The sequence below is a fragment of the Melospiza melodia genome, chromosome 3, assembly GCF_035770615.1.
Source record: "Melospiza melodia melodia isolate bMelMel2 chromosome 3, bMelMel2.pri, whole genome shotgun sequence".
NCBI lineage: Eukaryota > Metazoa > Chordata > Aves > Passeriformes > Passerellidae > Melospiza > Melospiza melodia.
The window spans coordinates 116595227-116609608 of NC_086196.1; the positions used below are offsets into that span (position 1 = coordinate 116595227).

General features: G+C 51.5%; 1 protein-coding gene across 3 annotated transcripts in view; it reads right to left on the reverse strand.

Moving 5' to 3' along the window:
- The window catches only part of PAK5 (p21 (RAC1) activated kinase 5), a 299053-nt gene that overhangs the window by 24117 nt on the left and 260554 nt on the right, over positions 1 to 14382 (reverse strand). For all 3 annotated transcript variants that reach the window (XM_063152843.1, XM_063152841.1, XM_063152842.1), the window contains one exon: positions 9457 to 9671. In XM_063152843.1, coding sequence (XP_063008913.1) covers positions 9457 to 9660 — 204 coding nt within the window. In that variant the 5' untranslated portion in view covers positions 9661 to 9671. The remainder of the gene's footprint in view (positions 1 to 9456; positions 9672 to 14382) is intronic.

Below are 14382 nucleotides of genomic sequence, written 5' to 3' on the forward strand. Positions count from 1 at the left end.
GGAATTGTAACTGCCCTCTGTGCACTGCTGCATTTCCATGAGGCTGGTGGCAATGGTTCCAGCACAGCAGTGCACAGAGGGCACAGGACACAGGAGATGAAGCAAGGGCTGCTGGCAGTCCTGGTGCCTCCTTCAGCCCTGGCATCATCCCTGTCACAGGACAACACATCCCAAAATGCATCCCAAAGCAGGAATGAACTGACTCTGCTGCCCATCTGAGCTGGGTGCAAGCATCCCCAGGGACACCGCAGGGAGCTGGGACAGCAAGGGGAGCCTGCAGGGGCCTGGGGCTATCCCAGAGGATGGAGCTCTCTGCAGCCACATCACCAGCATCACCAACCCTAGTGGGGGTGAGGGGGTTCCCATGGGGAGAGCAGCCCTGCTGTAGGGTGGGTGGTGTGAAACCCCACATGTGCCCCATGGTACAGGGCACTGCACAGGGCACTGCACAGGGGAATGCAGCCTGCTCTGCCCCAGCAGCCCCAGAGAGGAGCTGAGCAGAGGCACAGCCTGGATTCACAAACCCTCCCTGCAGCCAGGATGGAGTTTCCCTGGGTGAGGCTCCCCTCTGCCCTCAACATGCCCATTAACAAATGCAAGGTTGATGGAGCATTAACCCAATTAATGATCCCCCTGCTTTTCTCCCTCAGTGAAAGATTTTTCTGGCTGCAGTCTGATTGAGCTCTCTGAAATATTTAAGTCAATTCCAGTGTGATAACATTTTACACTCAGGAAGTAATTGCCTTCATCTGGTAGCTCTGACAGAGGGGCACTTGCTCAGGAGGGCAGAGGCTCTTGGGTCACTCCACTGTGGTCAGGGTCATCTCCTACTTTTAATTAAAATGAGGGTTCTGACAGTCTGTTAATTTAGAACAAACAATTAGAACTGTATTGCCACAGCAAAGGAAGTTTAACATACAGCAGGTGCTTGAAGACAAAGTCCACAGTTCTGTTTCTGGGCATGCAGGGCCACAAGAAACGCTCCTGCCAGTCATGGCAGAGGGCTGTCAGTGACTGTCCCACCCCATAAATGGCCATGGCAGAGGGCTGTCAGTGACTGTCCCACCCCATAAACCATCAGGCAGAGGCTGGTGAGTGCAAGGTGCCCCAGCTCCAGCCCTGCAGCTGGATGGGGCTCACTGCCCATGGACCCTGCTCAGGGCTCGATCAGTCCCTGCAATGCCAGCCCTGTGAATTTGGGGTCAGCACCTGAGGAAGGGCAGGCTGGTGTGTGCAGAGCTCTGCCCAGGGGGCAGAAGGGCACTGCCAAGGTGAAACCATCCTGTACCAGCCATGTGCCAAAACATGCCTCAGTCCCACGGCCTTAAACAGCCAGCAAGTTTCCAGGTTCTTCCTAGCACACTAAAATTGTGCATTCCAGCCCACACACATGCTAGGAACACCTTTTAATTGTGACTGATGTCTCTGACTACTTTGGACTCCTTCATCCTCTCCTGAAAGCTCATTCCTTGATTTCAGGGAATCCAGGAATTTGTATTGGCAAAATAAAGACACAAACCAATTTCATCTGCATTGAAAATTGCAGCATTCATTCTTCCAAAGAAATATATTACTTTTCCTTTTCAAGGACACTATCAAATGGGAAATGCAGCCACAGGAATGTCTTAGGGCAGCAGGACTGACTCCCACGGAGTGGTTTTCATCTGCAAACATGGTCATGAAGCAGAAAGTTCTCTTGTGCAGAAATCTGATGCTTAGGTCAAATTTACAAGGCAGGTGAGACAGAAGACATGAGGAGCTTCCTCAGCTGACATTTGCACGATTCCCTGTTTAAAGGAGAAGTGCAAATCAAACACCTTGGTGAGAACCAGGTGAGGCAGGAGATTCAGAGCAGCAGAGGTGGGACCAGCCCAGCACCAGGATCTCAGGTGCACAAGGAACTGCTCCAGCCCTTCAGGCTGATCCCGATGTGTTGCATTTGCTGGGCTGTGTCGCCCCCAAGTGCACGCAGGGCTGGGCACGGATCGGAGCTGCCAGATCAGTGACAGATCTGCCTGGCACAGAGCTGATCCCCCTGCCCCTGGCACAGAGTTGCTCCTGCCCCTGCCCTCCCCTGCCAGGCTCAGTGACAGATCTGCCTGGCATGGAGCAGTGGAGCAGCTACCCCTGCCCCTGGCACAGAGCTGATCCCCCTGCCCTGCCCAGCTCAGTGACTGCCCTGCCTGGCACGGAGCTGCCCCTGCCCTGCCCTGCCCTGCAGCTCCCCATGGCAGGGAGAAGCAGAAGGGTGAAATGGGGCTGCTTCCCCCATGGGCTGTGCCATGGCAGCCAGACCTCCCCTTGTGCTCCAGAGCCTTTCCCAGGCTGGTTCATGCAAACCCCTGTGTTTAAAGCACATTTCTACACCTGTCCATCCCATGCTCCTGGAAAGGGCTGTTCTCAGGGAACGGTAAGCCTTAGCAATAAGGATCTTCACATGCACTATGCTCTGTGAGAATCATTAACTACAAAGTAGGACACAGATACCAATTACTGCTCTGCTCAGACTACAAAACTGTGAAATTCAGTAAAATTCACAATCTTATGCTGTCCTTTTAACTGTGTGATCCTGATAGCTAACTACTAATGCCTGTGGGATCTCAGCAATTACAAAGCAGAAATGCTCACCCTAAATACTTCCCTTTCATTCACTTTTCTCTCTCCAAAGATCTGTATCTGAAATGCCCTTTCTTTCCTGGTGCACACACACATGGCTCATCCCACAGACAACAGAAAAAGCATTTAAAAGTCTCTGCAGGTAAGTCAGTGTTGTTCCCCGGTAATACACAGCACTTGTCTGGTGTAATTGGATCCTGCGTGAAGGGGAAGACAAGAAAGAACGCTCAGCAAAGCACTTTCAAATTCCTAGAGAGCCACCAAAGCCCAGATCTAATCATGTCAGAGCAGGAGACAGAAAGGAGCACATTTATACCTGCAGCTCTGGCTCCACAGGTGTCAGCTGCTTGGCAACATTTCTTCCCCTCTGATCCTGTGACTCTATTGAACCAAACTCTGCTGGGATTGAATAAATGTGGCCATTTGGTTATAATTATGGAATCACAGAAAGGTTTGGATTGGAGGGACAATGAAGATTTCTATTCCATGGAGCATGGTTCAGTGGGACTGTGACCTGTCTGGTTTCTGTTCTGGACTCCAAGGGCTCACACCAGGCTGGCAGTGTGGCTCATTTTCCAGGACAGCCAAGCCAGCCAGCAGTTACTGGAACAGTGTGCCATAGATTTGTCTTCAGGGACCAGCTTCCAGGTTAAAAACAGAACCTGATTATGAGTGTCCTTGGTCAGGATCTCATTCCTGGCTTGTTTCAGGTTACAAAGTGCTACCTGGAGAGTATTCCCAGTCTGGTACTCCCAGAGGAGACCAGACTCAGTTTCTGAAATGCTGGCACCAGGGTCTGGCCCTTCATGTGCAGACCTGTAGGTTACCGTGGGTTTGAGCTCTGGAGGCCGCTGTGCTTCAGCAGCTGCAGACTGTGAGCTCCAAGTTCACTTTTAGTCTCTGTGAACTGCAAAGTTCTGCTCACCCACGTGGGCTTCACTAACAGGACTAAAGCTCCCCTTGCAAGATTCCTCCAACACTAGTATCACACTTACAGCATTTACTCTGTGCTTCAGGAGAGGATTTTTACTGGCAGCCTCAGTGATTCTCTAGGATGGCCAGGTCCTGCTTGTACACCCTGGTGCTGGTGTGCACAGTCCAGACAAATGTACCTGCCTGAACGTGGGGGCTGCCATCAAGGCCAAAAAAGGGATGTGAATAATTCACTTTCTGGCACATCAGCTGAACTGAAACACTGAGGAATATCCTGTGTTTTGGGTCAGTCTGAAATGATAATGATGCTGGTTTTGATTCTCCAAATGAGGCTCTAGAAAAACAATGTACAAACCAGGCTGGATGAAATGTTTCAACAGCAAGGAAGACAACTATGAGAAAATGAAAGAGCTGCTGATCAGGAACTCTGCTGTTCAGAGCACCAGAAACTCAAAATTGTAAGGAAGAACTGAGAATGGATCGGTTAAAGCATCCCAGGGAGAGGTGTTCCCTTTGGGAGGGGATGGGATGGGATGGGATGGGATGAGATGAGATAGACTGTTTCAGCTGGAAGGGAGCTACAACAATCACTCAGTCCAGCCTCCTGCCCAATTTAAAGCCTGCTATTGAGGGCATTTTCCAGATGACTTTTAAATACTGACTCTATTGTTGAAATCAACTCCACAGGAAGCAGAAGTGTTATTCTAAAAGACCTACATAAAACATACAATTTTCTGAAATCAGACAATCAGAAATAAACCCAAAAGTTTCCTCTGTACAATGTCGAACACAAAGAACATATTTATCCAGTGATAAAATTCTTAAGAACTTCTGAGCTGTGTGCTTGCACTGATTCATACCTGTGGCTCATTTCTGTTTGTGCAGTGATTAAATTCCTGCAAGATTACACAAAGCTGTCAGCTGGGCTCTTCTCACACCGAGTCAGTCACGGACACTAGATGGCACATTTGCATTGTATCTGGGGGGAACAGGGATAACTGCAGCAGCACTGTCACTTACAGACGCAGTAAAACAAATGGCTCTCACAGGTGAGGCATGATCCCTTTGGCAGAAAAGCTTCCATTTAAACGTGTGGCAGCATTTCCTTCCAGGAGCACACAGCAGCAAATGCATTCCCGTTTAGTGACCAAAATAAATGGGAACTGGGGCTGTCTTACAGGCCAATTGCAAATCTGACAACAACCACTTGCAGATAGAGATAACAGAGAAGAGCTGTGGCTGGAAGGGCCTCCTGCCTCCAGAGCAGGGCTGGCATTAAAATCTGACTAGGCTGAAGGGCTTTGGCCACTAAATGTTGCCCTCTCCTTTCCAAAGGCTGAGATCCCACAGTCCCCCCTGGCTGCTGCTCCTGCCCAGCTGCTCAGCCCTGCTCCATGGCACAGCATGCTCCTACACCCAGAGGTGCTGTGCGCCCTGCTCAGCCCTGCTCCATGGCACAGCATGCTCCTGCAGCAGAGGTGCTGTGTGCCCTGTTCCATGGCAGAAGATGTTCCTTGCTCTAAGAACATGTTCCCTGCACCCACTCACATTCCCTGCACCCAGCTCACATTTCCTGCACCCAGCATATGTTCCCTGCACCCAGCTCACGTTCCCTGCAGCCAGCACATGTTCCTTGCCCTGCTGGGAACAGCCCCTCAGCCGTCCACAGCTGAGGCAGCACTGAGCTGCCATGCAGAACCTGCATTAACAGCCCAGGGACTTTCAGGCTGCGCTTACAGGGAAGGCCCACGAGATGTCAGCAGCCCTCCAGGTCCTGTCCTGGCAGGAGCTGTCAGGGAGAAATCAGAATTTGGGAGGCTGAGAAGAGAGGTCAGACAACGCTGCTTTGCCCATCTGCTCCTATGCCCCTGAACAGCTCTGTATTCCTAAATCCCCCTGCTCCTGGCCAGGCATTTCCCCTGTGCAGTTCCACACGGGGGTTTCCAATGAAATCTGGACGTTTCTGGCTGCTCAAACCCACACAAGGACCCTCACTCATCTCCTCTCTGAGGTCCTTGGCCACTCAGCACCACTGTGCACAGTATCCTCCATCTAAGCAAGGACATGTAAATGTAGGAAAAATATGGCACCTTAAACGAGGCTTGAATGTCAGTGTTGGGAAAATGTGAGAGGCCAAACAGGATGGAGAAGAGAAGTAATTGCCTTTTTTCCTTCTGTCTTCATGCAAAGTGAACAAAAGCTTTGATTTTCATGTCAGAGCTATTGGAAGGGCCACAACCAATTACTCATTTTCTTATTTTTCTTTCTCTTTGCAGGAGAGAGGCTGAAATGCACCAGTAGAAACTTTGAAAAGTTTAAAAAATTAAAGCTGACTCACCAGGATTGGGGTCAAGGATTGAGGCAAAAGTGAGAAAAGCTAAAGTTTCAAGACAAACCCTACAGAGCAGAGCTGTGAGATACGAGGATGGAAGGCTGGGAGAGAAGCTGGCAGCCCTGAGGTCATTCCCCCACTGCAGATTCACTGCAGAGGAAGGAGAAGGTCATGAGGAGGCCCCAGCAGGCAGAATCCAGTTTTCTGGAAGTCCCTACATGTTTAGCCAGCCAAACACTGACAGCTGCCTCCCTCCTTTCTCAAGGACAAACTCAGCACTGTCACTCTCAGGTTGGGAACCCTGGTCTTGCTGAAGGTGAGGATGGATGAAACTACCCAAGGCACCCACAAAAACAGCACTGGAGGCCTGACACATGGAGCAGCACAGAGACTAAAGGATAACCCCAGTATGGTACTTCTTCAGGAACAAATGGCATTTTCCCCTGTAGTAACTTGACAGAAGTGAGGATGCTCAGCTGTTCCCTGCACCAGGAAACATGGGAAGGGATTTTAACAAGTCTTCAGTGCCTCCCTGCTCCCACTGACAGCAGCAGGCATTGAAGAGTGTTAATGGAGCATCTTTACACAGGCAACGATGAGCTCTCCTGGCAGAAATCCCCAGAATAAAGGTTCTGATGTCTGTTTTCCTGGTATTTTGGATGGAGTGGAGATGCATTTGCTTGGTTATTGATTCTGAAGTTTCCAAAAATCAAAGGGTGGTACCAGACTGGAGCTTCTGTGCAGCACAAAGGCAAAGATAAGGCAAGCATGTTGTGTGCTGAGAACAAACAGCAAAGCAGGAGCTCCAGTACACACGGAGTAACTGCAGAGCACTGAGGCAAGGGGACCAAGAGCCCTGGCAACAGCATGGCAGCCTTTGAGAAGCCTGTCTGAAGTACAGGCAGACACAGACTGCTCACATTTTTCATGCAGGGATGTTTTCAGTGGAAAATGAGCCTTTTTTCACCCCCTCCTTGTCTCTACCCCTCAAACCTATCAAGATCACTGCTGTTCCACTTGTCATGAAGTTTTCTGCTGTGCTATACTTGTGCTTGCACCTGAAATACACAATGCTCTGCTGGTATCTGGGTCAGCCACACTGAGAAGGGGGATCCCATTATTGTCTCTGGTTGGTTTTGAAATGAATGACTCTGTACAGGCAGCTCAGGCTGGCATTCAAAGGCTGACATTCCATGAGAAGCAGCTGCCACATGTGTGCCAGAGCTCCAGGAGCCTTTCAGACAGAGGCAGGGGTGACATCCCCCAGGGCTGACATGCCCCAGGATGTCTGGGAGAGATGTAGCAGGGACAGTATTTATCATGTGTTGGTTTCACCCCAAGGCAGACACTGTGCACCCTCAGATCTGCTCTGCAGGCTGGCAGACAAGCAAACAGCCCTAACTGAGAGAGCTGCAGGGAAAGCCTTTCCCTTGCTGCGCCTCAGCTCTGGTGAAGCCCCAAGGAAGCCAGCACCAGCTCTGTCCCAGAAGCAGGATTGGGCTGTGCAAGTCTGGCTCTGATCTGTGCCACTCCTCAGCCACCCAGCAGCACCACTGGGAGGAACACTCCTGCCTCACAGCACACACACTGTCAGTACTGAAGGAATTGCATGGCAAAGGAACTCAGGAGCACATGGCAGCAGGGCTCCAGAGCTGCTGCAGGACTGAAACCACAGCATGAGCTAACTCTGGTCAAATGCCCCAGCCTGACTCAGCTCTGTGGCTCAGGGCACAGCCGTGCATCTTCTCTGCCCCACATCACTGCACTAACTGAGCTGTCAGCTGCTCTGTGGAACAGAGAGCAGTTCTAAACAGCACTGAGATCTCAGAACCTTCGCTTCCTATCTTCATGAACTGCAAGTGCATTTTAAACCTACAGTTCTCAGGGAAGTTAGGAGTGCCAAATACCCTAAAAACACTATATGTCCTGGTGCAAGTGCACACATTAAAAATTTCTCTAAATTAAATGTTTATGCTGAACCAGTTTAGCAACATTAAATATTCTTAAAGTGATTGCAACTCAGCTTCTAAGTTAAGCTGTATCAAAACAAAGCATGCTAACTCTTAACAAATATACATTAAGCTGGTATCTTGCAATAGAGTTAAAAGCCAATGCTCAGGTGATATTCAATGCCTCTTAGCTGCTATTAAAACTTTGTAGCTCTGTTATGGAGGCCCATTTCAATTACTCATATGCAGAGCCCCGACACACAGGCAGAAGAGCAAGAATTTACAGTTTCTTGGAAAGAACCAACAGTGATTTTCTGTACTTCCAAACGTGGCAATTTCCCATCTGGGGCTTGGTCCCTCACATATGTTATTTCAGTGGGACATGAACCACCTTTGCAGGCCAAGGCCCAGAGTCATATGATCTTTATGAAAAGTAATGCAATTTTATACTTTTCAAGCTTAGGGATTTATAGCTCCAGAACTGTAGGAAAGAGAGGGTATTTCTGGAAGATAACAAACTTCTTTTTTCTCCCCCCCCATTTTAAAACATCTTCATTCCAAACATCCAGAGATATTTCTGGTGTTAAGAAGAGCTGTGGAACAAAGTTGCTCTCCTCCAGCAGCAGGAAGAAGATTACCTACCTTTTTCCTCATTATTCTGGGCCACCATTATCAGCAAGATATTTTATTACAGCAAAGAAAAAGAGAGAAGAGCTTGATTTTATCCCCATTGTCCTGCAGCAGCAGCCAGCAGCCCTGATCAGCAGGTGATGAGTGCCCTTCCTGAGCAGGCCGTGAATGCAAATTTAGCAAAGAGCACTTAGCAAATGTAACTACAGGGTCCATGCTCTCAGGATTATCTGATTTTCCCTTGCTGCAGGAAAATCCTCATGAAAATAAAATCCTAAATTGATTCTGCAGCTGCATGGCAGGGAAAGGTGCATGGCTGGCAGGGTCTGGGATCAGCATCTCACAGGTGTGATTCACCTGCATGTCAGGATGAGCAGTCCCAGAGACACTGCACAATCAGGGCCAATTAGTCAGAATCCTGAGCCTGGAATCCTGCTGGCTCCCTGCCCAGTGCTACTGTACCCTCTAAGCCAAGTGTTCCTCCCAGGTGAGCAGCCTGAGCCCCAGGCCATGACCCGGGCTGTGTCACTGTCCCATCCCCAGCACGTCCCACCCCACTGGTGGGTGCAGTCAGTCCCTCCCCGAGCTCCTTGCCCAGCTGAACAGGCCATTTAATTTCCCTCCTTTGGTGTACATTTCCCTCTCTCCCTGGCTCCAGCCTGCCTTTGCCTGAAGCCCTGTTGCTGAATTAATTACCAAGGAGCTGTGTGCTGCAGAGGAGCAGCATTGGGGCCTCCCCTGGGACCTGGGGCTGTTTCCTCTGCAGCCCGGCAGTGCCAAGGTTCAGCCCTGCCAGGCCTGTGACTCAGGCTCTTCAGAGACACTCCCACCACTTTTACACGCACACAATTCCTTTTTGCTGCTCGATGTTTGCATGTGCAGCTCCCTCCCAGCCATGCCGGCCCCCTGGACAGTGCCATGCTGAGCCCACTCGTGCTGGCCCTGCTTCCTTAGGGTGCATCAGGGCAGTGACAGACAGGCTGAGGGCTGCAGTACCTTCATAGGAGCCAGCTGGATGGGGGTGATGCATGAGGGATCCACCATGGGCTTGGGCCTGTTGGCTGTGTCTGCCAGCAGGCTGTGCCACTGCTGGGGCAGCCCCGTGAACTTCTGCTCCCGGTGGTCGAAGCCGGTGTGCACCCGGTGCTCGAAGTTGGAGGGGCCGGAGATTTCCAGCCTCTTCTTCTTTTTCCCAAACATGGTGGAAAGATCTGCAGAAAGGAAAAGGCCACATGTTTACACTCTGCTGTATCCCTCAGCCACTGCCTCTGCTTCACAGGGAATTTCAGTAGACGCCATTAGCCAGCTACCCCATGAACTTCCCTGCACACACTGAGATCTGTGTGAGGCAAGCGCTCCCCCGACCTCTTTCTGGGAGAAGATTTTAACAAATGAACCTGTTCAGAATGCCTCATGAAACAAGGGAATTCCCACGAAAGCAAGCCCCAGGTGCCCCTTTGTGCTCCTCTCTCTGTGGTGCTGCAGGTTGCAGCCCATGGGAGCTCCAGGCTGGGAGCAGTGCCAGCAGCAGGGACGGCCCTGCTCCAGGGACAGCCCTGGGTAAGGGGTGAGCTGTGCCCTGACACGAGGGGGAGCAAATGCAGGCACAGCTCTGCAGCCCTGACAGGGATAAGGCACTCGCCCACCCGCCTGGCACAGGAGATAGCCCATACCCTGCCCAGCTGCAGCAACCCTTGGGCTGGTGGGTCCCACCCTGAAATGCAGAGCAGCCTCACAGTGCTACTGAGGCAAGTCCAGAGCTGACTGTCTGGAGGGCTCCAGAAATCTGAGTGCAAGGCAGGGATAAATTCCTGCTCCCAGGGAACACACAGGGCCCCTGTGGCCTGTCAGTGACACACTGTCCTGTGCTGGAAAAGCTCTCTGCCTGCTTTCTCATCCACCCTGCTCTCTGGGCATTTCCAGCAGGGCTGGCCCAGCACTCGAGCAGCATCTGTGTACAGCAGCAGCAGGGTGAGGAGGCTGGCAGCTGCCCTTCTATCACAGCTCTAAAGGTGCTTGCCTGACTTTGTTCAGGACGTGGAGAGGGGAAGCAAGGAGAAGAAAATACGGTCATGTTGCTGCTGCAGCTAAGGAAGGATGCAGTGATAAATCAGACATTTATTCCACCCTCACTGCCTTTTACTAGTTTATCTAAAGATCAAGTCCATTATTCGAAAATTGATTGCTGGCTGCATTCTAAGTCTCCCTGTGTATTTGTAGGTGATTGTCTCCTTTGAGCATATTTCTTTTAGAGCAGACTTGGCCTCTCTTCGCAGGTCTGATCTTCCACACACTTCTCTCTGGCTTTCTGCCCTACTCTGAACTCCCCAAAGTCTCTTCTCTTGTGACAGTCTCTCTCCAGCTCTGTCCACTTGGGTATCTTCCTCCCCTTCCTCTCCCAGAACCTCCAAAAGGACACATATCAAAGTGATGACATTGTAATACAATCACTTTGAGATGTGCCTTTTTTGCTTTCCCAGCATCACAATTGTTTTGTTTCTCTTTGGTGCACGTGGGTACCATGTGGCACTCACAGCCACACTTCCAAAGCCAGGGTGGTGCTCTCTGCCCATGTGAGCCCTTTCCAGCTCAGCCAGCAGCAGCCCCAGCCAGGCAGTGCCCCAGCAGTGCAGGTCCATGGCCCTGCATCGATCCCACGTGCCCCAGGGACAGGGATCCATGACACTATTGGAGGAACATTTTACACCATCAGCTCTGGACATGTGTTCTTTCCTCTGATCAATGCCAGCGTTTCCCACAGGACTTGCATCCCAAGGCAGCTGCTTCAAGTCCTCCTGAGCTCCAAACACCACTGGGTAACTAAAAGCCCATCAGTGGCACAGTGCACACTGCTTTTGAAAATGAACAGCACTTTCACTCACCAAGACAGCAGCCAGCAGTCACCTCCACTTCACTGCAAAGCCCAGCCAGCCTCCCTCAGCACAGTCCCCTCAAAGAATGTAACATACACAGCAGTCACGAGGGAGCCTCATTTCCCCTCATTGCTCCTAAGGAATGGAAACGGTGCTGCCTGTTCTAAACATCCCTGGTAAGTGACTCCATGCTCTCCAAGACATCTAAAGCCATTTTAGGAATAACCCAAGTGCTTTGAAGAGGAATGACAGAGCTTTCCAGGATGTTGGATAATGTGTGTGTGGCAGAAAACTTCTGAAATTCATATCAAGAGCACAAAATGTATGACATTCATTCAGGCACCCTCCCATTCACACAAACCAGCAATCCTCTCACAGTTACTAAGAACCCCTAATTTCCTAATGGGATTACTTGGGAAAACACCCCCAGAGAGGAGGGCAGCCTTGCTGAGAGGCCCAGCGAGGAGGGAGGGAGCAGGACAGCTCTGAGAGCTGCCCCTGAGCCACCCCCACGCAGAGCACTCACCCTGCACTTAATTCCTCCTGACAGCTTCCAACGGGGCCCTGCCTGTGCCAGGGCCCTCAGCAAGTGCCAGCTCTCTGTGCAGCTCCTCCCGTGCCCACCCCACAGAGGAGAGGAAATGAGAGGCACTGTACCTGCCATGTGTGCTATTTTGGTGGCATGAGCACAGGCAGCATGTCTGTGCTCTCCTTGCCAAGGGACAGCCTGGCTGCTCCAGTGGCACCTGGCACGAGGTGACACTGGGGGGGCACTGCTGACAGCAGGGGGCTTGGCTTTGGGGGAAGCAGGAGCCACCCCTGCAGTGCTTCCCTGGGGCAGCTCTGCAGGAGTCCTGCACTCACTGTGGTGCTGAAGTGATGCAGCACATGGATTCTGTTTGCCCCCTCTCACTCACCCCAGTGCTGAAGTGATGCAGCACATGGACTCTGTGTTTGTCCCCTCTCACCCCAGTGCAGAACTGATGCAGCACATGGACTCTGTGTTTGTCCCCTCTCACCCCAGTGCAGAACTGATGCAGCACATGGACTCTGTGTTTGCCCCCTCTCACTCACCCCAGTGCAGAACTGATGCAGCACATGGATTCTGTGTTTGTACCTGTGGGGCCTGCAGGAGGCAGCCCTTCAGTGCAGCAGACAGTGAGCTCAGGAGCAGGACAGCAGGACACCTAACCAGTCTGCTGAGCCTGTTCTGCTCCAGGCTGCCATGCCCAGGGCTCCTCAGCCCACAGCCTAGCCGTGGGACAAGAGTTAGGGATGGCAGAGCTTCTGAACCACAGCCATGATGGGAAAACAGGGACAGAACACTCACCAGAGGAAAACGCAGTACTGGGTGGTCACAATGAGGCTTCTTTGTGACTGCCCAAAATATGACTACTGAAGCACCTGATGAACACTCAGAACCTCTCCTGGGTCACCCACAGCAGGGCTGGTCCAAATACACCACCAGGGGATGGGGAAAGGCAGGGACAGCGGGAGACACGTGTGAGCTGTGCTCTGGGCATTGTTACCCAAAGCCTTCCATAAGTGCAGCACTTGCATTACTGTGTCTGTGCTCAGGAAGGAGCAGTGCCAGCCCTGCTGAGCAGCTGTGCCACAGCTCCAGGGGCTGCTGCGGGCACCAGGGGCTCAGAGGGGGCTCAGGAGCCATCACTGCCACTGCCCTTAGTGCTGTTTCTGTGGTGCCCAACAAAACCAACTCCATGGCCATCAGCACAGCCAGACTGGCTCCTCTCACTGCCCTGCTCTCTGTGCACAGCCATAATTCATTGACACCACAGAGCCAGGGGCTCCCAGGCTGCTCCACACCTCAGCTACAGACCAGAGCCCCACTGAGGACATTTCCCGAGATGATGCCCGTGCAAGGTGTGAGATGTGGACCCCCAAATGACAAATAAATCCCGTGTCAGCTCCTGCACTCACTGTGCTGCCCCCCAGGCCCAACTGAAGGCTGTCCCCAGCCAGGAGCCCACAGTGGAGCAGGAGGGGGGCAGTGCTGCCCTGGGCGCCCATCCAGGCTCTGCCAGGGTGGGCTGGGCTCAGCACAGGATTTCCCACAAAAGGCTGAACCCTGCCAGCTCACACAGAGCTCACAGGTTTGTTCACATTCAGAATTTTGCCCCATCCTGGGGTTTCCAGGAGCTGTCCCTCTCCTGTATGTGAGACCAGAGCACACTCCAAGACTGATGAGCTGAAAAGCTGAAAGTCCAGATCTGTGTTACTGCCCTCAAAGAACAAATGTTTGCATTTGCAGCAAGTTAGATCCAAGGCATCAGGAATAAAATGAAAAAAAGAATTACTTCATCCTAATGTTAATGGTATTCTGTATCTTTTATCATATCCTAAGAGTAACTCAGTCAGCTACAAAGTAAGAGAACTCTGTTTAGCTCTGCCCCATTTTCTGTTCCCAATAAAAAAGTCAGAGCCAATTTTTGCTCCCCCTCCAAGTAGCTGCTCTTTTAAAAAAAACTACAGAAGTTGGAAATACCCTTCATGTCTTGTAATCTTGAAAACTGCCAGTGTTCCAAGGGTATCCCTTAAGCAGTGACAACGGCCCTTGCCATCCCCCATGTCCCCAGCTAACCCTGAGCAAAGGTCTGTGATGTTCTGCCACACATAAAAACACAAGTCAGTACCTGGAATAATGAAGTGAGATGGGAACTTTCACTTTGCAATGGAAGTTTCAATGACTCTGCACTGTAGCTGTGTAAGCCCTGTGTCCCACTGACCCCAGGAGCCCTGAGTGCTCCCTGTGACCCTGGGGCACCCTGGCAGCCTGCAGGGATTTCCTACACACACCTCACTGCTCTGCAGCACAGTCCCCCTAAGGAGGGGCTCTGTGCTCCTGCCTGCCCAGCCCAGCCTCATGTTTGCCTCCAAAAGCAGCAATTAGCATTTTCAATTAGCCAGTGCACACTGCATTAAGCCTGGGAGCCTGCATTTTCTGCAGGGATTCCCTGTGGTTCCTCAGCTGAGCAAGCAGCAGCAGAGCCCTTTTCCCTCGTGGATGGCCATGTTATTAACATACAAA